Source organism: Phasianus colchicus, chromosome 2 (genome assembly GCF_987193195.1).
Source record: "Phasianus colchicus chromosome 2, bPhaCol1.hap1.1, whole genome shotgun sequence".
Taxonomy (NCBI): domain Eukaryota; kingdom Metazoa; phylum Chordata; class Aves; order Galliformes; family Phasianidae; genus Phasianus; species Phasianus colchicus.
The window spans coordinates 58,304,740-58,332,506 of NC_143437.1; the positions used below are offsets into that span (position 1 = coordinate 58,304,740).

General features: G+C 40.6%; 1 protein-coding gene across 1 annotated transcript in view; it reads left to right on the forward strand.

Annotated features, from left to right (window-relative positions):
* Positions 1-4,738: 4,738 nt before the first annotated feature.
* The window catches only part of PTPRK (protein tyrosine phosphatase receptor type K), a 395,041-nt gene continuing 372,012 nt past the window's right edge, over positions 4,739-27,767 (forward strand). Inside the window, exons 1-3 of the mRNA XM_090136137.1 lie at positions 4,739-4,835; positions 5,114-5,295; positions 5,339-5,855. Of these exons, the coding sequence (XP_089992263.1) occupies positions 4,739-4,835; positions 5,114-5,295; positions 5,339-5,855 (796 nt within the window). The remainder of the gene's footprint in view (positions 4,836-5,113; positions 5,296-5,338; positions 5,856-27,767) is intronic.

Here is a 27,767-nt window from a genome sequence, read left to right on the forward strand (position 1 = left end):
CCAGAGGTTGACGACTACAAATGCATTTCTGATGTCTGTTTTGTATGAGATGTCTCCTTTGTGACCTTTGAATCACTCAAACCTTGTAAAAAAGAGCCAATGAAAGAGATTTAAGTGTTTCCAGGCCTACTACTTGACAACACTCACTAACTGTAAACTCTTTTAAGGTTCTCAAGAGGAAATTACTCAGGTCTGCTTTTCTCTTTATGTAAAAAAGTACAAAATATTGCAGTGTTGCTTGTGTAATCACAACATGCTAAGACCAGATAAAAGCTGGATAAATCACAGAATCACAGAATCACAGAATCACAGAATGGCCAGGGTTGGAAGGGACCACAAGGATCATGAATCTCCAACCCCCCTGCCACATGCAGGGCCACCAACCTCCCCATTCAATACTAGACCAGGCTGCCCAGGGCCCCATCCAATCTGGCCTTGAACACCTCCAGGGATGGGGCATCCACAACCTCTCTGGGCAGCCTGTTCCAGCACCTCACCACTCTCTCTGTAAAGAACTTAAAGTTACATTTCTTTTGCTTTAATTTTGTTTCTTTCATTCATTAACTTTTTATAAGCATGCTACTCTCTGAATATTAAATGTGAATTTTTACACAGTTAAGCACAAATGTATGCAGATTTACCTAATAAGGGAACAGAAGCAATAGGCTGTGATTTATACTACTGAACACAACCATTTAGCCTAAAAAGATGCAGCCAAAATGATCTTTCTAGATGGTCCATCTCTAAATTATCCCTTTCATTTTTTTTCTATCAGCTTCTGGATCTCATACATCAGATTAACACCTCCAAAACCTCATACAACTCAACTGTTCACTACTGTTGGATCTCTTTGCCTTTTGTATTTCAGTGGCAACGCATGCCTTAAGGCCATCTATCTATTTTTCTCCCATGTTCTTACAAATCATTGAAGGGCATATGGAGTGCCTTTTTGGAGCTCTTCCAAAGGCTGAATGACTGCCTTCAACTGAGTTCAAGCTCAGTTTTAGAATTGTGGACTTCAAAGCTCTACATGCTTTGAAATGACTGCAAGTAGCAGGTACAGATGTGCCAAGCTAAAAAATAATTGATTAATCAGTACAGAAATGTAATTTACCTCTGCAAGTCCTCAGAAGCTTCTGCAGTCTTGTTGGCATCTTATCCAGCAGCACAAAATGAATTTTTTTCCTATGATTCTGAAGAGGAATACCAGCATGAAACTGTGATGAAAGGTATGGGGGTAGAAGCCTACTAAAAGTCCTCTAAATAATATGGAAAGACGTATTTGCTTAAACCCACATACACAGGAAACATATGTGAGAGTTTGTTTGAAAGTAAGAAGTTTAAAGGAGTTTCATGCATTCATAACCACTGATGGATACTGTCCTTCACCCATTATGTTTCCCAAAGACTAGCTCTCAATGGCCCTTCCATTAACTCACTAGTGTCTTACAGAACAAGACTCTACTGCAACACAGCCTCTGACAGAACAGCACCTTTGATGTTTTGACAAACTCAGAGACCAGTTTTTTTTCTGGGCTGCACTTTGACAGAAGAAATGCACTTACAATGCAATTTTGAAGGGATAGAATTCAGTGAAACAATTTATTTCAGAACAGGGCCATGCCTCACTCCTTCTCGAGAGCTATTCTCATGCTATATTTCAGTTGTCAACTATTTTGTCTGCTCAAAGAAAAAATAAGAAAGCATTTGGTCAATAATAGGGAATGTGCTCTTTAAAAAAACCTCGCGGGCCATTTTATCAAAACTGCAGAAATGACAAGCAGAACAAGATGATATCTAGTCTTTGGGTAAAGAATGAAAAATTCTAACCCAGGAGAGCATTGCTGAGAAAGGTGGTCAAGTGAGAACAGGAGGCTTGGGATGGGAAATGTAATCACAAGAACTTGTCACTAAATCAGGAATGGGGGGCTGAAGAATGTATGCAAGAGCTGCAGGAGAGTTTCTGGCTACCAAGAGTCAAAGGACAATTCCTGTTTCATGCTCTATTCCCACCATGAATTGCAGGTAGGCAGGTGAACATGGAGTGCTCCCTGTGTAAGCCATCATTTTCATCTGTACATACATAATACACAGCAGTGAATTCCTGGCCTTATTAGGCCTTCCACATACCCCACTTCACATCCCAAAAGGAGCTTTGTGTCAGGAGGCTATTCAAAGGCATCAGTAAGACACTTAGTATTGTTTCCTTCTCTCTAGTGATGGTTTGTTATGACAAGAGTATTGGCTGCTGGAATTAGTTTGCTCTGAAAAAGCCTTCATGAGTACCAGGCAATAAAATAATATATTTAACTGGAATCTGAAGTGCATCTTACTGAGATAACTTTTTCACAAGCGGGAACAAAACAAAGACTCCAGTATTGGTATTGCTGATTAACATCAAGAAAGCTTGGGCCTGTACAACACTCATTTTTCCCAAAGACCTCCAACCTTGAAAAGCCAAATTTCCAGGAGGCCTTGGTTCTTGTTAGGGCTCATCAAGCTCCTAGGCTTCCGCAAAGGAAGCAAAAATGCAGAAGGCTGGAAAGATGGGTGGGAGCCGCAGGAGAATGAGCATCATGGTTATCTGATCATTTGGCTAGAAGAAGTTTATTTAAATGTCTCAATAGCCACTCACACTTCAGGAGAACATTTGACTGTTCCTGAGTAAGAAGAGGAAGAAAGAAATATTTTTGCTGGTTAGGAATACGTATTTTAGTATAACATATTTTACATACCATGAAAATACCATGGGAAAATTCCATGCTAGATTGTAACAGGCTGCCCAGGGAAGTAGTAGAGGCGTTTAAGAAATGTGTGGATGTGGCACTGAGGGGCATGGTCAGTGGGCACGATGAACATGGGTCAATGGTTGGACCAGACAATGTTAGTGACCTTTTCCAACCTTAATGATTCTATGATTATTACTGATAATTCATGGTGTTTTTCTGTGAGATAGTACATTATGGTAGACATTTGTCAGTCTACAATAGGAACCAAACTCAGTGACGAACTGTTTTGAGAATTATGTTGTGATGAGCCTAGCAGGACCCAAAAACTATAATGAGGAAGTTTTAACAGGGAATGCAGAGAAGATACAGGCATCTAGCAGAGTTTCTGAAACAAATTTGCTTGTTATTGAGCACTTTAATTAGAGATCATAATTGACAAGATAAAGTCTCTACCTTCCTTAATTTCCAAATCATTTTTGCACTGAAGAGAAAGGCATTTCTGTGGAGTGCCTGCATCATTTTTCTGCTGCTACATTTGGCACATGCAGTGTTAGCTTGGATCATTTTTAAAAGTCATGCAAGAGATAATATAAGAATGCTTTGCTCTTAATTGAAACTGTAAACGACAGTGAAACATTTAGAGCTCTAAAAACATAAAAGATGGGAAAAAATAAATCCATTCATGTTGTGTAAGATAAAAATAATCTCTAACCTGATATGTAAGTTAAAGTATTTGTCAGGGTGTAAAGCACATTAGAAGGATGTAAAGAGTGAATTGCAGTGCATAACATCTCAACAGAGATGTACCTGGAAGAAAAGTGGGGTCAAGTGTGCACCTTAGCTGAACCTCTCAAGCTTGAACTCTCCAGTCAAGGAAAGAATAGTAATCAAAATCCTCTTTGCTGCTTTTTAATAGGAATGTGAGCAATGGAAGAGGCCAAAATCCCAGGAGACTCCCTCTGGCAGACACGGAAGTTATCTGGTTAAAGAACAAGCAAATGTGCTTCAGTGGGGCACAGAACTGCAGGCCAGGGAAATGGAGCAGAGGTAGTGCTGCATGTCCACCCACCTCTGCTACCCTTGTCACCCTCTGGATGTGGCAACCTGCGCTGCAAGTAATTGGAGAATCACTGAATAAGTTGAGCTGGAAGAGATCTTAGAGCCCATCCAATTCTAACCCCCACTCCCTCCATGGGCTGGGCTGCCCCCACAAGCTCAGACTGCCCAGAGCCCATCCAACCTGGCCTTGAGCATCTCCAAGGAGGAAGCAACCACAGCTTTGCCACCCTCTGAGTAAACAATATCTTCCTAAATATTTATTTCACTCTACTTTCCCTCACCTTGCCCAGAACTTCCCATATTACTTGCAGTCAGCATTTGGCCCATCCTTCCTGAAACGCCGGATGTCAGGAGGTCTGCCTCGTGCAACTCCCATCTTCTCTAGGACTGAACAAAGAGCCTGTGTTCACTGAAGCATGTCATTTGTATTTTGTGGTAAGCATGCAAGTTGGGTTTTGACCACTCCACCCAAATGAAGCACAGAGGTTTCCAGTTGTACAGGTATTTCCTTTCTCTCTCTCTCTCTCTCTTTTTTTTTTTTTTTTTTTTTTATTATTATTATTATTTTTTCTGTGAAAACATGAGTCTCTGGGGTTTTGAGGCAAACCGATCAATTGCCACACATTGGCTAGAAAGGATTTTGAATCACAGCAAACCTTTGCTGACCCTGGGTTGAATTTCCAGTTTGCAATAAAATCCGTGCGTTTCCACTGGCTTCGGGTTCTGTTGTGAACATTATATAGCATCTCTAATTACAAGCTGCTGCCTCAAAACAAACGAACAAACAAACAAACAAAAAAGTAATAAAAAAATTAGTTAAAAAAAATTTGGAGGCAATTGTACTTAATCAAACAAAAAAAATCCCAGCACTGGCCCTTGTATATGTTATTCCAAATGCTTTTGAGGGTCCTAAGGTCCAAAAGCATGCAGACTCGTGCTGCTTTCACGGAATGCAGTCCTTGCTGCATGGCACATCTCAGGTCTGGGGCTACCCAGGTCCTACGCGGTGCTCGCCGTCCTGTATCTGCACACAGAGCTGGCGAAAAGGTCAGGTTTTATTACATGCAGAAATAATGGTGCAAATGACAACAATACTGTTTATTACAATTTCAATTCCGATCAATGAGACTTCACCGGCACCACGAGCTTGACGAGTGTTGCCAAAGAGAAAGGAGGGGAAAAAAAAAAATCCCGTCTCGAAGACACAGCCCGCGCGGGGCACGGCCAGAGCGCAGCGCTCGCAGCCCGATCCACGACGCGGTTTTAGAACCAGGAGCACCGAACGAAGCACAACCTGCTCTGCCGGACTTTCCCTTTGCAAACAGTGCCCGGGACCTCCCAGACACGCCGCCCCTACCCCGGTCCCCACGCCCCGCCAGCTCCTGCCTTCCCCCGAAGCTGTGCCCGCCAGGGGGGCTGCCAGAGCGGTGCCCAGAAGCGCCGTGCCGAGAGGAGCCGAGCTGAGCCGCGTCGAGCTGCTCGGAAACACGCAGAGCCAGGCAGTGCCGTACCGAGCCTGGCAGCGCCTCGCTGAGCCGTGCCGTGCTTAGTCGTGCCGAGGCGAGCCAGGCAGTGCCGTGCCGTGCCGAGGCGAGCCGGCGCTGCCTCCACGCCTGCAGCAGGAGGCGCTGCCGGGCGCCGCTACGCCCGCGCCGGGGCCGCGGGCCGGAGTCCCACATTCCCTGTGCCAAGTGCCGGGGAGCGGGGGTTGGACGCGCGCTCGGCTCCTCCCTCCCGCCCTGCTCTCCCGGCAGCAAAGTAACTCCGGAGGACGAGAGGAGCCGGTGCTGCCGCGGTGCTGCGCCCGTCGCGCCGCAGACGGCTGCCCCGGCGGGCGGGCGGCCCTGGGCGCGGGGCTTTCCCGGGCGGGAGGGCTGGGCGAGGCGAGCTCCGCCCGCCGCCGCGGGCCGGGGCAGCCCCGGCCTCTTTGGGAAACTTCTCGGCAAGTCGGCATGGGCAGGGGGGCCGGCGCCGCGGCCTCACTGCCGCTGCTGGCGGCGCTCGCCCTGCTGCTGGCCGGAGGCTCGCCCGCTCTGCCGGGAGCGGCCCGCGCTCAGCTCTCCGCAGGTGAGTGAGCGAGCGAGCGAGCGGGGCCAGGTGAGGGCGGGACGGGGCGGCGGCCGCGGACGTCTGCCGGACCCGGGGTGCGGGGTGCCCGTTTCGTCTCCTGTTCCCGGGTTCCGCGGGTTTCGCGGCGGGCGCGGGCGCCTCGCGGAGTCCCCTTCTTCCTCTCCGCCTCCCGCCGCCGCGGCCGCCTCCCTCGCTCCTTCCCTCCCTCCCAGGTGGCGTCGGTGCTCGCGGAGCGCCGCTTCCCCGCCGAAACTTTTCCCGGCGCTTCGCAGCGCCCCGCGTCGCTGCCGCCCGCTGCCCCCTTCCTATAAAAAGAAAAAAAAAAAAAAAAGAAAAGAGCAAGAAGGGGGAGGGAAGGCAGCACGCGGGGCCGGCGTCTGTTTTGTTTAAAGCCGCCAACGTTTCGCCCTTTTCTCTCATCCGCCGCGGGGCTTTGCGGGAGAAAAGCCGCCGGGAGCGGGCGGTGGGCGCTCGAGGGGGGGGCGGAGGGTCGTGCTCTGAGCAATGCTTCCTAGCTGTGCTCCGAGCCCCTCCGCTGCCGTTGGGTGGGTTCCTCGGTTCGCTCCGGATGGAGCTGTGGTGCGACCGTGGGTTTTGTTCGTGGTGCGAAGTGCGGCGGTCTGGATGAACTCCGCGTTTCGTTATTATTTTTCACAGTACTTGCACCGGGTGTATCAGTTAACCAAGTATCAGAAACCTGTTAATGCAGGACACTGAATTGAAAACTTGAGCTCGAAAGCTGCCACTAATAAAAATAAATGCGCTCCTGAGGCTTGAAGTGCAGCTTTTGTAAGGGTTTTTTTTTTTTTTTTTTTTTTTTCCCCCCCCCCGGTGCTATCAATTAATTTTTAATTGAGAAGTTTGAGATGTGTCATTGTCAATTAAGAACAGTGCTAAAGCACTAAGATAAGTGATGCTGCTGCAAACAGATTACATCCCTCCTGCGTGGCTGCCTTGGGTGCCCATAATTTAATGTCTGCGTATCAGAACTGTACGGTTACGTAAGCACCTACAGAGCCTTCTGCCACAGAAGGGAGCTTCACCGTCTGTGGGACCACTGTGTTTTAGGAACGGCTAAACTGAAAGATGTCGAGATATACAACATCTCTTCATTCAAAATACTCTGCTGTACTGTAATTTGTGACACTGGTGTTAATTCTTACATGAAGATTTTCCTACAAGCTTCTTGAGTGGCAGAAGAAGAGTGGGAAGTTCTGATAACTTACGTGCTCTTATGCAGAGAATGTAGCATGTATAGCCTTTATTGGAGCCGAGAGTACAAGAAAGCAGCTTTGTACCTTGGGGTATGCATTAAGTAAGCTGAGAGGAATGCTTGGAGTTGCTCTGACCAGAGTAGGTGAAGCTTGTCAAAGAGTTGGACAATCGTATCTAGGAAACATGAGATACAGTTTTTGTGCAGCTTGTCAGCAGCTACAGACTGGTTTCTATTGGCAAGCATCAAAAATACTGATGTGTTGTGCTGTCAGAGGGTTATTAATTCCAGACTAGGTCAGACTTCCTTGAAGGTTTGGAGAAGTGGCTTTGTCAGGAGTCGATGCTTGCACTGTGTTCAGTTGAAGTGAGGTGTGATGCTCTGACACTGATTAGATACATTCAGTGTCCTCATGTAGAGCTGTGCTCTGCTGAATGCTTACTTATGATTATTCTTTGTTTGAAGGCTCTGGATCTAATAATCACGACCAAGATAGTTTTTGTTTTATGTTTTAACCAAGTCCCTGAAGCACTTTGTTCATTTTGTTTTGTTATTTTTGACTGTTGGTTAGACATCATCACCCCCCCCCGCTGTCAGTGGATGCAGGACACAAAGGTTGGGGTTTGTGTGTCCGTTTCAGTGAGGGCCCCGCTGCAGCCTATAAAGATTCCTACACACAGAGCATAGGAGTGTCTGTTTCTCTTGTAGTGATCTGTCTTTTAGCAGGAGTGATGCACCTTCCTTCCACTGTCTCCCTGCTTTCCCACCTTAACGTAACAGCATCTGGATTTCCATGTCTGCTGACCTTGTCTCACTTTCAGCTTCCTTTGTATTAGTATTCTTACTATCCGAATTGCAACAATTTAAAATGGTGCTAATTTTTCATGTTAATTAATGAAGGTATTAATTCTGTCTGGACCTTTCACAGATTTTTCTCTCACTGTCATTTGACTTTTATTTCCATTTTATGATGCTTTGCACCACTGTTGAATGGTGAACGTCAGCCAGATCCGGAATTCCTTGTATAAATTGGTGTATTTATTCAGGGTCTGATCAAATGCCAGAGAACAAAGTTGGCCTTCAGGAGCGTGCGCATGCTGGAGGTTGGTTAGCTGCTCTCCCTCCTAACAGATTCCATGAAAGCAAAGCAGAAGGCGAGAGGAGGAGCGGTGGCAAGTTAGGAGAAGGAACAAGATGCATCTTGCAATTTTTGAGACAGCAACAAATTACACTTGTGTGCTACCTCCACCCCCTTTGCACGGAGTTGAAACACCATCTTTCCTCCCGGGGTTCAAAAGGGAAAAGCAGACAGCTTCCCTCTGCCCCTCACTCCCCCCCAGAGCCTGACCATAACCCACAGTGTTGTATTTTCCTGCTTTCTGTATATTGTTGCTTTACACTGCTTCTTTCCTGACCCCTCAACTTGGTTGTGTGCCTGTCAGAATCTAGGCCAAAATGTTTTGGCAGCGTGCACTTTGTTGAAGTCTGGCTATTCCTTATATAGCACCTTCTTTCATCTGTGACTCCTACAGTTCGATAAAGAACAAGTTCAGCTTGTTTTCACAACTTGAGAATTTTGAACTTTTTTTTTTTAATAGTATTTTTAGCTATTTGAGTGTTTTCAATTTTGGGAGGGGAAATATATTTTCAGCTTTTTTTTTTTTCTTAAATGCTGCCTGCTTGTCAGTGCATTGCATTGCTTCAGACAGTATCTGTGAAAGTGTGTGGGTTTATTTTTAATATTAAACAAAAGATCCAAGGATAGAAGTTCTAAAAAAGAGTCAGCCTACCTGGAGTTATCTAAATGTCGTGTTTCAGACCATAGGGGTAATGAAGGATAAAAAAGAGGTTTGTATGTTTTGTAAGTTCAAGCCCTTGATTTAAGTAGTTGTTCTTCATATTTCCTCATTCAGAGTACTAACAAATGAACAGACAAGTGTAAATATTTCTCAATTAGTAATACACACTTTTTTTTTCCCACTGATATTGTAGACTATTTCTCGCAAAGACAGAACATAACTAAGTTCAGAATTTGATATTATGAAGCAGAAAATATTATTTTTTATAAGGATTTTGTGGTTTAATATATTTACACACAGAAACATGCATACCAAATCACAGTAAGTGCATCTATTTTTTTATATTTGTAATCATGTAGAATAAGAAATTAAAGATGCATTATAATTGTTTAAAAATTCTTAAGTGGTTAAACTCAAATTAACCTTTTGCTGCCAGAACAACAAAAGTCACTTCAGTCATGCTTTATTTTTTGGATGTGCTACAATTTGCATATGATACACAGGACACACTCATGCAGGGGGACGTGTATGTGTAAGAGACTTCTTAGTGGCTTTTTTTCCACCAAGCTGTTGAAATGTATTGACAAATTACATAGACGATGAGTGGAATTAAAAGTGATTTTCTCACTTCCACCCCCTCCTCCCCAAATTTTTTACTTTCATTTGCGTGTTCATCTCTCTTCCATGAGGGACCACTTTCTCACCTCTATTACAAATACAAAGTGTATATTAATTTTTGAAGTTGGAACTTTCATGGGAAAATGGGCTTGAAAGCATCTAGAAGACACAGCTGTACAAGTCCTGCTTAGTCTATTTTCTCTGAGAAAATTGTGGCAAGGCATGATTAGTTAGTGTAAACAGTCAATCAAAAGTACTTAGTATTTACACTAGGTATTAAAAAGAGGTGAGGGGAAAGATGAAGCAACCTGTAGAGGTCAGCATCCAGTCTCTGATAGTGGGCACTCTGAAGAGTGATATGAGCAAGGTGAGTGGCTTTGTCTGGTTGCTGTCTGTCCACAGAGACAATGTGTTGGTATTTAATGTCATTATGTGGTTTCTCACAACCATAAATCTTCAATCTGTATCACTGAGCATTTACAATATGTGGATTACGTTCTGTGTGGAAAAAGCTGCAGTCCTTTGTTTATTTTGAACTCAGTAGTTTTGTTTAACGTCTTCAATCTCTTATATTGAAAAAGATGGTTAATAATTGCTCCCAATTTATTTTCATGCCACACAGGATTCTGTAGTGTTCTACACTCTGTCAACTATTCATTTTCTAGTGTGAAAAGTGCAGTTGTAGCTCTTTATTAAAAAGGTACTGTTCCACCTAATTTTTCATCCCTTATCAGTTTTCTGTTTCTTTTCTAGTTCTACTAAGTTCCTTACAGTATCTGAGGCACAGCTGCCCAATGGATTTATTTAGTGCTTTATAATGATTTCTGGCCTTAGCCATATCACAGTCACTCCCGGCACGTGCTTTGCCTTCTTGAAAATTTGTACTACTACTGTACTTGTGAGCTGAGAGTTTCATGCAACTATCTAGTTTGCTGCTGAATAGCTGAGATTTCGTAGTTTAATGATGGTCTGTGAGGTGGCTATGGCAGTCCCAGCAGGTGCTCTGGAAAAGGGGACAGCCTCTTTGAGGAAGAGAACTTCTAAACAAAGCTCTTGAAGGACCTCTCTTGTTGGTGTTTGGGAGAGTTAACCCCCCTAACGGTGTGGATTGTTCTCCTCTTTTTGGAATGCTTGCAATACAGATGAGATAAAAGGAGTTTATCCTCTTATGTGAAAGTGTTGGCAATATTTTGATTGAAATACAAAGATGTTGAATGGTGTTGTCTGGGTATTTTCTGTTCTGGGTGTCTGTCTATAACCTCCTTAGCTGGAAAACCTTTGGGTCATCTCATCTCTCAGGAGTTGCGTACATCACTAAGTATCAGCTCTGCCTCACATTAGCATCTGTTTGGGGGAAATCTCTACTCTTCCTTTTGCAGCATAGATTGCACTGAATGCGTAATAGGAAGCCTTCGGAACAATTACTTTAGCAGTGATAACCTAGTGAATCAGGACAGGGCTCGTGTTTTCATGTGCTAATAGGATGTTGGCTGTCATCGTTTATTATTGTCATGGAAAGAGGCCTTTGTAGTGCTGCTCCCAGAAGTGTGCACTCAGATGTGGAGCTTCATTTACCATCCTCAATCCCATTAAACCAATTTAAGTTACTGCTGCCGCAGAGAGGGGAGAATTTTCATCACTTTAATAGCTCTTGGGTCTTTGTGCTGGATCTGGCCTCAATACGCCTGCATGTGAGTTCATTTAGCTTTACGTGCAAGTTCTTGGAGGAAAGGTGAGGTTAGTTACCTTTCCATGAGTGAGTTTAGCTTACTTGCAGTCGTGCAGCCTCATAAATCTGATGCATGGGAGAATGAGGTGGGGTGGTGTGAAGCGAACCTTCATGCCTTCATTCATATTGACTCTAGGCTGTGCCTACTGTGTGACACTTCATTCACCCAAGCAAGTGGAAGGAGGAGGCAAAAGAGCATAGGCTGCCATGTACTCCTTCTGAAGTTCCAGGAGTTAGGCTGGATGAGGGCAGCTGGGACTCTGTCTCTTTCCTTGACACGTACATCTCTGACATCTTTGAATAAACAGGGTGGAATATGTACAAGACTTAGGGGAGATGACACCTAGATGATACTAACCTAGAATTAGAAAATGTTGTGACGCCCAGTTTAGTGTGCAGCAGGAACTGTTTTAAAGCCTGGTTCTGCAGTCTCACCTTTTTTCCTCTGTAATCTGTCCTTCTCTTTCCCTGTATGGGCTCTCGTATGGACCTGCTGTGGCAGCAAGGGGCAGTGCCTATCCTTTCACGAATCCTCTGACTGCATGGGGCTGTGCATCATTTGAAACAGAAGTTCACATTACACATGTAGATGTCGGTGGAAGAGGGAAAATAGTCATGATTTCTGCAGGCCGAGTGGGACTGTTAGAAGAATGATAGATGATATCAAAAGGAATTTTGTCAGAGCTTATTGCAGAACTCAGGTGCTGCAGTGTCCTGCTGCACCTGATTTTGTAAATTAGAAAATCATAGAATCACAGACTAGTTTGGAATGGAAGGGACCCTAAAGATCATTTAATTCCCTTGAATGCCTCCAAGGATGGAGCATCTACAACTTCTTTGAGCAACGCGTTCCAGCACCTCACCATCGTCCAAGTGAAGTATTTCTTCCTACTGTCTAACCTGAACCTACTTTCTGTAAGTTCAAAGCTGATATCACTTGTTCTGTCATTAGAATTCCTGACAGAGAGTCCCTCCCCATCTTTCTTTTTCCTGTAGGCTTCCTTTAACACTGGAAGACTGCTGTAAGGTCTCCCTAGAACTTTCTCTTCTCCAGGCTGAACAACACCAATTCTATTACTTTGTGCTTCTTCCTGGTGAGCGTTGACTATAGTTGACTTTAAACTCCATAGTTTAGAGCTGTGAAAAATATCTTTTTGAAGTCATCTGTAGTCTCTGCTTGTGCTTGTGGCGTGAAAAACTGTTTTTAATCTGCTTTGGCCTTCTGAATGCTAAGCTGCTCAATAGCCGTTAAAGTTATGGAAATAATCTTGCAATAATCCATTTTAAAGAATACTTGCACCTTCAAGGAGCTTCTTTTGGTTGACTGTGTATCTTATATATTCATTTGTAACAGAGCTGCATTTGCTTGTTCACAGATACGGTAGTCATGGCGTAAGAGCTAAGTAACATTCAGTGAATTCGAAACAACAGAAGTTTTTAGGTTTGCTTTCTGTACCGATGTTTCATCTCCACTAAAGTTGGAATTTTTAATTAACAATCTTTCCATGTATTTCACTCAGGAATCATTTATTCAATCTAATCGAATCTCTTTTGTGATTGCTGTCACAGCCAAATCTTAGACTGACAATGCTTGCACTGTCTTATTTTAAACAGTTTAAAAATATTGGGACTAATATATTAGCTTAATATGAAAACAATGAACTAATGGAACAGAGCTGTGGTGTGTTTTATCCGAAGAACTGTAAATAAAAAGTTCTGCAAAGTTTTTGATCAAAGTAATTTCTGTTGTTGATACATAAATTGTATAAATTGGCTGCAGAATTGAGTCTCTGAAGGTGACCTTAAAGCACTGTGTGAATGTCCAGAAATTTGAATTGCTCTATTTGTTGAAACACCTGTAAGATATAACTACATATATTCTGGAGTAAGAGCATAGCATGATGGTGGTTGGAACTAGATGGTCTTTAAGGTCCTTTCCAACCCAAAACACTCTGCAATTTGACTCCATGAGAATATAGCAGTGAGAAGTGCTATGAGGTAATAACATGACACACAAATGATGCAGTAGTCTCCAGTTAACAAAAATCTGAGTTAGTTTATATAGGAGCAATAAGTGTTGGCTACTGCTGAAGGGAAGGAGGGCCTCCCGAAATGGCAGCCAACAATGTGGTGACCTTGTACTGCTGTCAAGCAGAATAAACTATAATGGTAAACTTGTTTTCCTGCAAGCTTAAAATTTAGGACTACATTAGGATTTTTTGAGGTGTTGTTAATATGTTTGTGTGTGTTCTTCCGTAGGAAGGCACGCAAAACAAAAATAAAATCAACATCAAACCAAGAGGTATTAGGTATTTTAGGTATGGATGAAGCCTTAAGAACATTTTCTTTTCTAATAGTCCGGAAAAAAGAAAAAAAAAAAGTAGTATTTCTCCAGCAACACACATTTTAAATTGTAAAGGCATGTTTTAAGGCAGGAAGTACTGTGTGTTTGTGCATTGACATGTTGGACATTTCTTCTAAGAAAATGACACACATTTGGAATTGTTTGATGATTACAGTAATGTACAAAGTATATGCTTCAATAAGAGATTTCAAGAAAGAACTTGGGAAATTAATTTCTTGACGGTTGGTGCCATGAAGATTGAGTTCTGTATTCCATGCAATGAATAATGTGAGGTTATTTTTGTTAGCCAGTGTGTGAAAGATTGCACCCTTCAGTTTGCCAGAATGTCATTTGCTTCTGCTACCATTTACAAAAAAGATGTGATTACATACATTAATTGGGAGGCAAAGGAAGCTGTTTCTCAACTACCATGTCAGATTTTTAATTCAGCTGAGTTATGAGGCGATGTTGTATGCTTCAAAACCGAGTTTTGATGCAATTCTGGCTTGTTCATTCTAATTATTACACACTGGCTACTATATTTGTAGATGTATGTGTTCTTTTATGTATAAACATTTGTTCTGTACCAGTAAAAGCAACTGATGAATATTAACTAGAAGAAAAAAGTGTCATGAGGAACAAATGTTGATACAGTTTAAGTAAATGCTAAATAGCTCAGAATGAAAATTTTGAGTGGATAAGTAACTTCTTTAAATCTTGCTTCTTTTGTTCTATTTTCTTTTCTGTATTTCCAAATACAACGTGTCTTTGTCTTTATTTGTGAATCCTATCCTTGAGTGCTTTAGGATACCTGTTGCTAGTTAAGGAAGACTATGTTGAAAATCTGAATCTGTTTTTATCTTAGCTAAAGTGAAAAATTAAAGGCCTGTCTGAGACTTGCCCTGTAGATACTAGTTAGAATAATACTCCAACTTGCTACTTTATCTTTTCATTGTATCTGTATCGGTTCTAATTGTGTATTAGGCTGGAGTAAGATCAAAATGTGTCAATCTTGGTTCTTCTTGTGTTACCCATTTGCCTGTTCTTTGTGTGTGCGAAGGCGCTTATCAAACATGAAAACACTGAAGAAATTTAGCAGAGTTCATGGCTTCATAAAGCAGAGATAAGTTATCAGTGCTGACTGCCGTCACAGTACTTAAAATGCACAAATTGCTAAAACCTACTAATCCAAAATACTGAAGGCAGTTTTATATTTTGTTCAACTTCTCGTTCCTTTGAAGACATGTTTTTTATATTTGCGAAGAGATTTCTTCCGTTCTCTCTCAGATAAGTATGCTGAAATCCAAATGTTGTGTGTATTTTAGGTAGACAATGAGTAAACAGATCAAGTCACTGGTGTATTAACTTCTCTGCTTTTCATTTGATGTTTTACAGAGGAGATGATAATGTTGGTATAAAGAATAATAAACAAACAAAAAATCAAAACCAGTAATCCCATAACCTTTTCTCCACCTTCCTGAAAAAAAAGTATTGGATTCTTCTGTTCCCACTGCTCTTCTACCCCCTCTCCCCCCCCTTTTTTTTCTTCCCCCCCCCCCCCTTTTTTTTTTAGTATCCTTGACTTTCCTTGCTTTTTGCTGGAGACTTGTGTGTTTTTGTGCTATAATTGAAGGGAGATGAGGTGTATGCAATTCCTTACTGCAAATTGATTAACGAGTATAAATATCCTTAGATGTTTCAGCATGCTTGTATATGCTCCACCTTTTAGCTGTTTCTCTGTGTCTTTCTGTTCACATGACAGTGTATTCTTGCTTTCTGTTTTTCAGGCTTGAAAAGTCCCAGTGAGAGACTTTCTTCTTTTCATAACAAAAATGTCATAAAGTGCACTTTTCAGTCTTTGCCTTATTCAATTCAAAAAAGCCCCACAAATTTTCTTTTTGCAGTCAGTTTTTACTAGCAATCCATCCTGACCTAACTTTGAAAGTACTGAAAATTGCCAGCTTATTCCACAGGCTTGCTAGCTCTTCGGCATATGAATGCTTAGTGTGTGTGGCCTTGCTTAGTGCAAAGGTCTATTTACATTAAGTTTCTTGCATTTGTAAGTCTCTGTGGGCTGGCTCTCTTTTTCCTTAGTACCTCCTCTTTCAAATAAAATGACACGTTAGTAACATATCTCGAGCTTTAGTATCCCTGCTCCACACAGACATAAATATAAACTATGCATGCATATATAAATGTACAATAAGGACAGCCTATTTCCAGGTGAGGGTGAAACCTTCAGTATGTAATGCTGGATTTCTATATCAGTTGAAACAAAGCTAGATAATGAAAGAGAACATAATTTCTCTGGTAAACACAGGCTGAATGGGTGGATGTAATATGTAATCCAGCATTAAGATGATTTTTCTGCTTGTGAGTCAGCTGAAACCTGGCAGTGAGGAGTTGTCAAAATACTTTTTCTTTTTTTTTTTTTTTAACATTAACTTAATATTTTAAAAACAGTTCTGTCACCAGTTACTGAGTTAGAATGCTGTTTAGCCTTTGCTTTTTCTTTTGATAAAGGTAGTTTTCATTCTTTGATACGTTTTGCATGGGTAATAAGAGGTTGCATTCTTAGGTGGTGTGTTATTCTAAGTACTTTTTTTTCCCCCCCTGTTTGCATTGAAATGTTCCTTTGAAATCCCCCTGTACTGGTTTGGTTAAGTACTACAGGGTAGGCTAACAGCTCTGTCTGAGTCATGTTGATGGCATGACGTGCTTCCAGGTCTGCAGTCCTTTCCAGGGATGAGTGAGCTTGTCTCCTGCATGTATCCTCTGCCTGTGCAGCAGAAGTTGGCTGTCAGGCTCAGTTTATGGGTTGTTCTAAACATGCTGAATTTAGCTGTACTAAACAGCTTTTTGGGAGGATATAGGTTGTTCCCTTTGGCTCACTTATCTGAATTTCTTTGAGTTTATGCTTCAAATGTGCAACTCTTATGTTGATTTATTGGCGTTTCTGTCAACTGTTGAACAAGGAGTTGCGTGAAGTGATCAGCATTTGGGAAGGGCAAGATAATGTTCTCACTGAGCAAGGCTGCACAGATGTTCTTTATGAGCATCCAGAATAGAGCAGTCTGTATACTACTTTCAAATTGACAGAAACCATGTATTTGAAAGTCTTTGGCCTTTTTTTTTATGGACTACACGATGAGGCTGTGAACCTGAAAGAGTAGCATTTGTGATTAATAATGACATTTGCAGACCTTCAAAATACCGGAGTAATCTGTTGGATAGTTTTGCGTAGTGATGGTATCCAGATGCGAGCTATAAACACTTCTGTCTGCTTTCTTGAACACAGAAATGGGAATAAAAATGGGTATTAGTTTGAGTTTCATGAAACTATTTTGGCCATATATCTCTTAAAACACACATTCTTCACTTGCCACCATGTGAAATAATTCTTAATTAATCTACTATTATTATTATACAGTCTTATTTTGTGATGCTAAGAGAATTAGAAAAAAAATTATCTGTTTAATGGAAGTGAATATGTGATTAAAAATAAAAAATCTGCATTTGGATGTGAAGCATTTATACTGTTAGCCTAAGCCTGAAAACATTAGGCAACTAGGAAATGAAGTAAATGTCAAAGAAAATGCTCAAATTTAATTAGTTTGTGTATTAGTCCCTGGAGGCTACAGGAACAAGTGAATGAAGCTGGTAAATGTTTAGTTGTTTCCAAAACGAAGTCAAAATTTGATTTGCCTTTGAGGTGTGACTGCAGTGCTGGTGTTGATGCATAATGGACATTTTAAGTTTTTGCTGAATGCTGTTCTCTTGGCACTGCATGGGTAGTGCTTGTAACAGAACTGTAGTGAAAAATAAGTTTTTACAACTTCATGGCCTGAATAGCACTTTCAAAAAATCTTTGCTTTAAGGAGAAGTATAAATACATTACTTTTTTACATCAAAATGTCATAACAAAAATAATTATTTTTAGTCGGCTTCAACCTAAGGAAGAGCAACTACTCTATTTGGAGGGGAAAAAATAAAGGTTCCATCACTGCTGTTTAAAAAATAAAAAAAAAAATAAAAATCTTAAGCCATCCTCTTCTGTATTCTTCTGAATTATAGCAGTGATTACCTCGCAGTTGAGGAAGGAGTCCTGAGCTGGTAGCAGCCTTGTAACTGTGGTAGTAAAGTGAAAGGTTTGAAGAAGGAAGTGCATTCTTAAAAGTGGCAGAGAGGGCTGCAAATCTGTTGCAAAAGTCAAAGTTTTGGAGTTTCTTCAGCATTGTTATGTAGAAGGTGGACTGAGAACTAAAGGAATTCAAATCCATGTTACTCTCTCTTGTTTTTGATTCTCTAGGAATAACTCATGTTTTATCTGTAAAAGGAAAATTGCAAACCTTTCTGGTCATGCTATGTGTTGATTCTATTGCCGGGTTAAACAGAACAGAAAAACAAATCAATGTGGTTGCACGTAGGACTATACTTTTTTACCCAAGACCTCATTTTGCAGGCTTCGAGCTGCAAGTCAGGGGGCCTTTGGTAATGTTCTTGGAAATTTTCCCTGTTCTTCCTTTCTTCTGCTCAGCTTTTATTTCCTTGGTGCTTTTTTAAACTCCCAAATTTCAGTATCCTTGTCCTCCAGTTTACTGTATTAAAAAGAGCTTGTTAGGGAGGTATGCAGATAAAACTGACTCCTGTTCACTTTCTGAGTCTTTTCTGAGAATTTCTTTATCAGAGACAACTGTCCTTATCACCAGACCATAGGCATTTCTTTTCCATCTTTTCTCATCTATTTGTTTACAATGTCCCAAATACAGTAATCAAGCATCTGATTGAAGTTACATTTGTTTGTGTTTCTATTGAAGAATTAAGAAAGAAAAACAAGTGTGTGGACTGACTGTTCAAGCAAAATGGGGCCTTTTTATATAAAAGATTACTTTGGCTATGTTTAGGCCCAAGGAAGTTGATATTTTCTATTTCTTTACACTTTTGAGGTTCAGAACCTCTTTTTTTAAAAATGTTTTTAATAACAACATTAAGAATGTTAACATTGTAATGAACCAGTTGTACAAACTGAAAATTTCTGTCTAAGGTAATTAAACCTTTTGCCTTTAACAGTGTGTAAGATAAACTACAAATGATTGTATTTTCTGTGTAAATGTTTAGTAATTGATGTATGGTTCATAAATGGAACCAGTGACTGTTGGAGGAATGTGTTTATAGCTGTTAAAATATATAAATACTCTGAGCCTCCTGGGAGTACTATGGTTTCTTTTATATAAGATTGATCAGTTCATGGAAGACAGAGAGTAGTTTGTTCTCAGACACTGTTTACAGATTCTGATACAATGAAAGGCTACAACACCAGGAGATGAAGTGCAATAGGAAAAGAAGATACTGTTAACGGAGGACTTGTTTAGTGTTTGAAAACTGGCTAATGTATAACAAAAGATAGTAGCCTAGCAGATAGTCAGAAGATCAGTGTACAAGAAAGCAAGTGCATGGTATATTTAAGTGGATGTCAAAACTTGGATAAAAGTTGTGAAGTGTAATACAACTTGAGTTGCTAAAAGTTTTGAATGTAAGACTCTCAAAACCCACACATTTGGGTAAGTGGGTAAATTCCTTTTTTAAATTTAAGCTTTTAACTTGATTGCTTGTGAATAGAAACATTTTTGAAAAGGTTTTCCAAAGGCAGAACAAGGTTGTTTGAATAGGGTTGTCTGCATGCTTGTTTGCAGTGCCTTTTTTCTCTTGATCCTTTACAAGCTGCTATGGAAAGAAAATAGAAGGGTCTTGGCAGTTTTATCTGTGATAGAATTTGTCAGGGCAGTTTTGATGCTTCGTAGAAAGATGGACTGGATCTGCCCTGGCTACTAATTTGGTGCAGTAGATACTGGTTATGAAGCTGACAATGCTGGGAGACAGAAGGACCTCAGAATTGTTTTGTGTGCAAGTTATTTCAGGTTAGATAGTTTTTTTCTATGTGTGGAAGAGATCTGCTTTGCACTTGAAGTTTTGTGGGGGCAAAAATGTGTTCCTAGGGTCCTCATTGTGTATAGTTCATTAACTCCAATTGACTTTCCCCATGAAGTGTCAGTGGACTTCAGAAGCAGAGCTTTTGTCTTTCGAACGTAGGGGACTTGTTCATGTGTGCAAGAACTGCTTTGAGAAACTGATGCTTAGTAAATGAAGGCAATTCACTTTTTCCTGCTGTTTTGATCTGGATTGCTAGCATAGGTATAGCTTATTAACGATGATTAGATAGGACATTAGGAAGACTTCCTGCAAGAGAGTACATAAAAATCAGTGGGACAAAAAAGTATTGGAGAGGAACATGCTCTTAAAGAGCAGTGGCAGTTCTGAAATAATGTCTCTTGCCTTCTCTACAACCATGCATCCATATATGTTTTGATTTTAACCATTTTGCTGGTGGGTTTTTCAAGTGGTGATCAAAGGAGAGTTAGTGATGCATATGTATTAATTGGGGAAAATGGAAATGCTGATCTGTTCAAGGCTGAGGAGCAAACCTTGCAGGGAAAATTGGAAGTTCATTTAGATAGTGAAATTAAATACTTGTGCAGTGCTCTGTATTCAGTGGGAAGAATGAGGAGATAAGGTCTTAAAATGTTTGAGGCCAGACATAACTCAGCCTTCAGATCTCTGGTTCTGTTTTTCTCCCTTGTGATTCTCCTTTCACTTATGCGACTAGAGTTTGAGAGGCCTGAAATACTTCAGCCTCACACTGGCTACGTGAGGTATGCTTGTACTGCAGCCCTTGTTTTGCAGAGGTAAGACTGCATGCCCAGAGACTTCACTGTTTATGAGAAAGTGCATGATAAGGCATTATATTTTCATTTCATGTGTTCTAACTTCTGATCTGTTACCTGACTGTGTGGCTATCCTGTCCTGGAACAGGTGAGTGAAAATTTGTATGAGGAAAACTGCACAAAACGAAGGCCTGATGAGAAAACTAATCCCTAATAAGGCAAGCATTAGCAGTATGTCTGCAAATAGGTGTTACTGCCGTCAACACAATCTGTACTGCAAGAATTTTGAGGGAAATGATTGCTGAAAGGGACAAAATCAGTAGTTTTCCTGTGAAAATCTCTGCAAAGAAGTGGAGGAGGAAGAGGGACTTGTTAAGAAAAGTGAAATAGAATATATTAAACTTGAAAGAGGAATATAAATTGCAGGAAATTAGAATGAAAATAAGAATTGACCGGAAGAGGGGGAGCTGTATGCCAGGGCCAGCTGAGATGTCTGCCCCTATAGAGATTAATATCTCACTATGCATGAAGACTCTGATCTGGAAATGAGATTAAAACAAGAATTGACCAGAACTGGGAGATGAACCATTGCACCTTCACGGAGGTGTCCACCCCCATGGAGATTAATATCACACAGAATAAGGAAAATCTGATTTGGAAAGAAGATGAACAGGCATTCTCCATACAGAGTATGTGATCTTATACCACTTGCATAGTAAATAGCCTTGACTTTCAGAGTCTAATGCTCTGTTGTCAGATAGATTCTTCAGAGGTCATTTGTCCATTTCACTTCAGCAGATCTTACACGTAACTTAGCACCAGAGCTATCAAACATTTTGTTAATGTTGCAAAGCAAAATACGGCATGTTCATTCTCCTCCTATTTAATCCTGTTTCTTACAAAGTAAGTAGTAGGCATATCAGGTTTCTGCTTAAACAGAGAAAGATGGTTGTCATTATTGACATATGAAACAGTTCTTTCTGCCTTTGTCATTTTGACAGCTTCTGGAAACAGGAAGTTTGAGAAGTTAGATCTCTCTTGGGGAGGAGGCAAGTGAAAACTTTCTGTAGTCTCTGTTCTCTGATGAAAAAATGTATAATACAATTTATGCTTATTGCTAACGAGTTTTTATCATTAAAGGGAGATGTGTGCTTATATTTAGTTTTCCTTAAAACTCATTCTAATTCATTAGGAAGAACATGTTCCTTTGACACTTTGCGTGCAGAACACCTTCAGAAATTGACTTCAAGCTAGTTTTTATTCAACATTTTATTATTTTTGTTCATATATGAGAATCCGGTTAGAAAAACGTATGAACTGAAAACTGGTGCTTTTTATTTTTTTTTAATTGCCTTTTGAAGTTCTCCTGGTGGCATGTAAATTTATCATTTGCTGCTGGTATTTGTGATCTTAAAGAACAGTTGTAGGTGAGACACTTAGTTGCACTTCGGGGATATGTGAAAATAGGGACACCCCCACCCTTTCATTCTCAATGCCAGTTTTGTAATGGAGGACGACCAGTGCTGCTTTTTCTGATAGGGATTGACCATTATTGAAATGTCAGGATTCACCAAGGGAGCTGTGATGACTCTTCTTCTTAGTAGGAGGAATAACTTGTGTCTGGATATAGGCTGAATAGTCATTGACTGGCAGCCCTGACAAAAAGTGCTGTCTGAGATAGGTACCTGATAAAGATAAAGAGAGGGATGAGCTTAATGATGATTAATTAATGAGGGATGATTGACCTTAAAAAAACAACAACAAAAAAAAAAAAACTTCAAAGGGCAGTTAAGAAAATGGCAGAGGTGAACTGTTTTGATAGCAGCAACCAATACAGCAAGGGTCAGCTGCCAGAAATGTTAATTTGCAAGATCTTGTGGAGGGTGATAGTGTAGAGCATGCTTCCCCAGGGATTTCTGTGCTTGGAGAATTTCAACTTTTAGATGAAGCCAAATCACTGATGTGATGGTGACAACCCTGCTTTGGGAAAGTGTTTAGCCTGGATGGCCTCTAGAGGTGGCTTACAAACACATCCTTGATTCTGGTAGAGTTGTAGTCTGCAATTTCATGGGTGTGGGAACAGACTGACACAGGTTGAAAACTCTACACCTTGGCAAAATGGCTTATTGGTCTTTGCTCCAAGAAGAGAGATTTTTTTCATAATCTTTGTAACCTTTACTCTTCTTCTGAACAGTCAAACAGGATTTTTTTTTTTTTTTAGATAAAGAGATACAACTCTTGCTAGCATGTTGTTAAAGAGATTTCAGGAAATTTTTGCTGCAGAAGGGGAATGGATAGTCAGAACTATTTCCTTTTTTAAATTCTATTTCAATTTACTTTGTTTTTCTTAAAACTGTTAATTGGGCAGTCATTCACAAACTTGTTGCTCTGCAAGCTGAGCATGAAGACACCTGGAGTTCAAAGTCAAACTGCTTGCTTCTGTTCTTTAGCAAGCTAGGAAGAGGATATCCATTCACGAGTATTTCCATATGATTTCCACTGTTCCACAAAAAAAAAGTGTCTTTCACTTGTATTCAATAACGTTGAGGTGAAAGCTGTAACACCTGTTTAATCCTTGGTTTATTCAGGAGGTGAGAAGCTGCCTTTCCAGCAGTCTTCTTCCTGGTGCAGCAGTGTCTGAAGAGACACCCCATCTTGTCAGATCCAGCTTCTGTATTTGATGTGGCCGTTTTTCAAAGCATGGGTGAAGGTCACTTGTCTGTGTTTAACAATAAGGGTAACTAATTCAAATTAAAAAATGAATTTAAAGCAGTTTAGTTAAATCGTGTTAAACTTATGTGTGGGTTACTTTCATTCAGTATTAAAATGATGTTAAAATTCAGTTTAGTATAATTCACCTTAGGATGGATTAGCTAAATTGGATTAAAAAGTGGCTACACAAGTTTTTTCAAAGTGAAATAAATGTCTTTAGAGTTGATTCGACTAATTTTCATTGTGTCCAGTGTGTCATCCTAGGGCACACACAATACATTTTGCTGAGATGTTAATCTATGTGAAAGCACATACATCCAGCAAAGCAGGGAAGGGCTGGATCTTAAACCTCAAGTCAGTGTTTAAACTGAGCTCCTGTTTTGTCCTTGTCTGTTGGGAAGCGTCTGAAAGCACTGTTGGAACTTCCTACTCAGTTGATCACGAAGGTACAATTTTAGCATAATCTGACTACCTTACATCAGAAGAGGAATGAACTTGATGCTTTTTGCTTATTCATGTTGAGCTGTGTAGGCTGTACAGCTTTCAGAACAAGGCTGCTCTTCAGGATATCTAGGAACTGTGTATGAAGGTGCATACTCAACAAAGCAGCACTTGTTTAACTAAAGGTATGGATTCAGCTGTATCATCAGCAGTACCTCATGTGCAATTTGAGAAGTTACCATCCTTGACTGCCTGCTCTGATGAGCCGCAGCAGAGCTTGACCCTGAAGTGTGGATCTCAGAGAGGAAGCTTGTCTTCCACTTCAGTTTGAAGCCTGACTTCTGTTGCAGATGGTCCCAGGTAGTGTGCTGGGCTGTGACCTCCCCCCATCCTCATTTTTCCTGCTAAGGGGTGGAATTAACTCCTTTGGCTGCTTTAACCATTTCCAGTGGGAGTTGGAGCACTGAGTGCATTGTGTCAGCGGATTCTGGAAGAGATTAGCATGTCCCCTTGAAGCTCTGCTCTGAAGTTGTTATAGGAAACCTTCTCTCAGTAATAAATAATAAAATCAAGAAATGTATTGCTGCTTTCCAAAGAAAACGTTCCCCCTCTCTCAATCCCTTAAAAGCAAAATAGCAAGTTGTGCATTTTATTTGATGTATATTAACATGCAGAAAAAAAAAAAAAACAAACTTCATGTTGTCAAAGCTTTAGGGGTTAATATATTAAAAAACATGTAGTAATTGGAATACAAATCAACTTGTTTTTATTGGCTTTAATTTATGCTAAATTGAGTGATTTTTGCAATGTTAGAGTTAACAACAAGCAGTTCTGTTCCACAAATATGGTCTATGTATTTGGATGTACTTTTTTAATATAAAGGAAACCCCTTTCATTCTCATAACTTAACCATGGATTTGGTATATTATAGGGTAGTAATGTCTTGCTTAGCTGCCTGGTGGCTTCATTCACTAGCTCATTACCCTTTTCTAAATGGAATCATAGCTAAGACTAGTAATTATTTCACAATGCTTTTTTTTTTTTTCCTTTTTTTTTTTTCCCCAGTGGAAGCATTCAGCTTGTCTGTTCTGCGATCCTAAAAATACTGTCCCTGTAGCAAAACAGTGAGCTGTTCCTAGAGCAATTGAAACTTCAGCATTTCAGATGTGATCAGTACAGAACTTTGCACCATATAGACAATTTGCTATGGATTCAATGTAAAGTTTTAATCTGCAGATAAGTAATTTTCACTGCTTAATGTGTTGCTTGGTGCTTAACTGGAAGATGAAGCAAAGAAGTAGTCTTAATCCTTTATATAAGTGGTACAAAATTCCTTTGTGGTATTTATTAAGATGCTTTTTGAAATGGGATGCTTGGTGCATGGGAAGATCACTATTGATGTTTTGAAGACTGCAAATAATTACTGTATTTATTATATTTGCCATATTTGAAGGAATAGTTCTCCATCTAAAATGCATTCAGTCCTGGGTTGCATAGGTTTGATCTTTGAGGGCTTTGTCATTGCAGAGATTAGGAAAGAATGAGAAGCCCAAGAACAACCGAAGCACCAAAGCAAGGAGATTTCTCTTTAAAATTAATTAAATAAATAAAAACAGCATTTGTTTGCATAGAGCTTTGAATCCCATTTTCAAGTACTGGCAGTGATGCATCTTGTTGAGCATACTTGAAACTCCTACAGTTCTCTGGAATTTCTGGGAAAATGCTTCAGCTGTAGAGGGTATTCCTTGCTTATTCCTTTTTCGTGGCTTGTGTTTAGAAATGTTAAACTCTGTTCAGAGAACACTTCAGGATGACCCAAAGCAGTTAGAATAATTTCTGTGGTTTCCAGTTAAAGCTTCTCATTTTTGGTTAACTATTTTGAATGAAACAAAAATTCTCAAGCTTTGGAGACTGTGTATAATGTCTTTGAATACAGTGTATAGGCTTCCAAGTTGCTAGTGGAAACTGGTTTGTTTAGAAGAATGTCGGAACTAATTAAATTAAATTATGTGTGGTTTCGTATATTTGAGAGTGCTTTGTGCAGGAGCTGGAGCTTTTTCCTTGGATTCTGCAATGGTGATATGTGCTGCTTGAATGAGTTGATTAACACTGCTGGCGTTTCAAGTAGGAAGAAAAACCTGAGGAGAAATTATGTTCAAGTGGGTAGTTGGATGCAATATGATACCAGTCTTTAAATTCCCAGAGTCAGATTAGTATGATCTGGTTTATTCTTACAAATATGGGCCTTGGGGCTTTCTTCATTGTCAAGTGGTACGCTGTAGTCACAGTTCACTGCGGAGCCATATGTGCTATGGATATTGTGTACTCCTAACTGAAGGAGGAGGGGGAAAATGAGAAGTGTGAATATGTCTGTTTTCAGGCAAGATTGGTGCAAGGTTGGTGTAAGCTCCTAATATGGGAAATGGCAGTTTTATAGATAGTTTGCCACTGCTAGATTAAATATTAAATAAAATCCTCTTAACTTGAGGAAGAGTGGTGCTATATTTTCCCCCTTTCTGATTCTTGGAATGCCTTAATTAAATGAGAAATCTTCCAGACATTGCCTAAGTGATGCTACAAGAGGTTATTACATCCATTTTCACTGAAGCTATACTTTCCTCTTTCTTTAGAGAGTTTGTGAATTAAACGTGTCTTCTCTCTTTTACATGAGACAGGCGTTACTTTAAAAGCCAACAATAAAGTACATGTATGTATCCCCATATAAAATTTTTACTTGTTTTCTGCATATTTTATTACTTGGAAAAAAAAAACCCACATAATTTCCTAATTCTTGGGCACTTATTCTAATTACTTTTGCAAATGCAAACAAAAATGAAAGTAGAAGATAAAGCACAAGTAAACAAAGTGTTGCTTTTCATGCTAGTGAGCTGAAATCCTTTTATTCAGGGTCTACATTGCTGCATATTTCTGGGATAATCAGCTGCAAATTAGACTCTGTCACGTGGTTATAGATAATGTATAATTTGGAGCTGTTTTTATAGCACTTTTTGAGGACTCATGGAAGGGTAACTCACAGCTTGGTTGAAGCTTTCCAGCACCTGGAGATAGGTGCTTGGAGTCTTGGAAATGTGGCGGTAATGAGACTGTCCTGGGACAAGGAATTTGTGCTTTTTTTCCTGCTCTTTTGCAGTGTTTCTGTGACGTGCTTGCTCTGAGGATGGTAGCCAACTTCCTTGGGAAGATTACAAAGCATAAAGTGGGTCTTCAGACTAGCTGAAGAGTGTCTGAGCTGTGAAAGGCAGTATTACTCACAGTAGCTTTAGGCTGTCATGGGATGTAGTTTGGGCTGAACTTTACATGTAAGTTTAGTGCTCTGGAAAGTAGGTGTTTATAGTAATCGCATCTCCAAGCCTACTTTCACACTATGAATGGAATGTGGAAGTAAGGTTAGTTTTTACTTTTCTTTATGCCTTAGCAGACTCTGACGATTACCTCAGTAACTTCAAAATGTTAATAACATGTTTGGTTTGAAACAGAACACAGACTTTCTTTTCCGGGTTTTCAGTGAGGTGAGGTTAGAAGCTGGTTCCTTGCCAGCTGATCTGAATTGGCGTTTCCCTGGTCCCTCTATTCTTCTCTCCCTAGCAGGAACCTGCCTGGTCTGGATCTGCCAGTCCAGCCTGATCATCCAGTAAGGAAACTATTCCCTGAGGTGCCAGAGAGGTGAAGTGTGGGGGGAGGCTGGGCTGGCTGCTTCTGGGGTGAGGTGAGCCTGGGAAGGTGGGCTTGAGTTCAGATCTTGGTGAGCTCTAGGATCATGACTTTGGTTCAGGTGGGTGTGGGTGGTGACATGAAGGTAGGAAGCCAAAATTTGTGTGGCCACTGAGTAAGGGTGACTAATATCAAATCATACCCCTGGGATTTCTCTTCATCTTCCCTTTTATTTACTGACAGCTCTTTAATTTTTTTATTCCCATCAGATGTTACTAGGTAGCTTTGTAGGGCTGTAGTTAAAGGCCTTGTGCATCACTCTGCTGTTGGTTAGCAAAGGGTAAGGTGCCTACCTGGTGTTCCTGGACTTCCCCTCACTTGCTGCAGCTAGAAGATTGGAAATCTTCCCAAATCCTCCCTTGGCTCCTGAGGAAGGGATGCAGTTATTTCATCCTGAAATACCTGGGAGCATTCCCTGCTAGATAGATGTGCACCAAGAGTTTGTGCATATCTGTATTCAGCCGCATGCCAATTTGACCAATGCAAATGCCAGTATCCTCTGTAAGTTTGCACTTTTAAAACATCTTCAAGTTTCTGTCTTTCGTCTTCCTTCCTTTATACTGCATTAATATCTGTTTTGAACTGCACAAAAAGGCTGT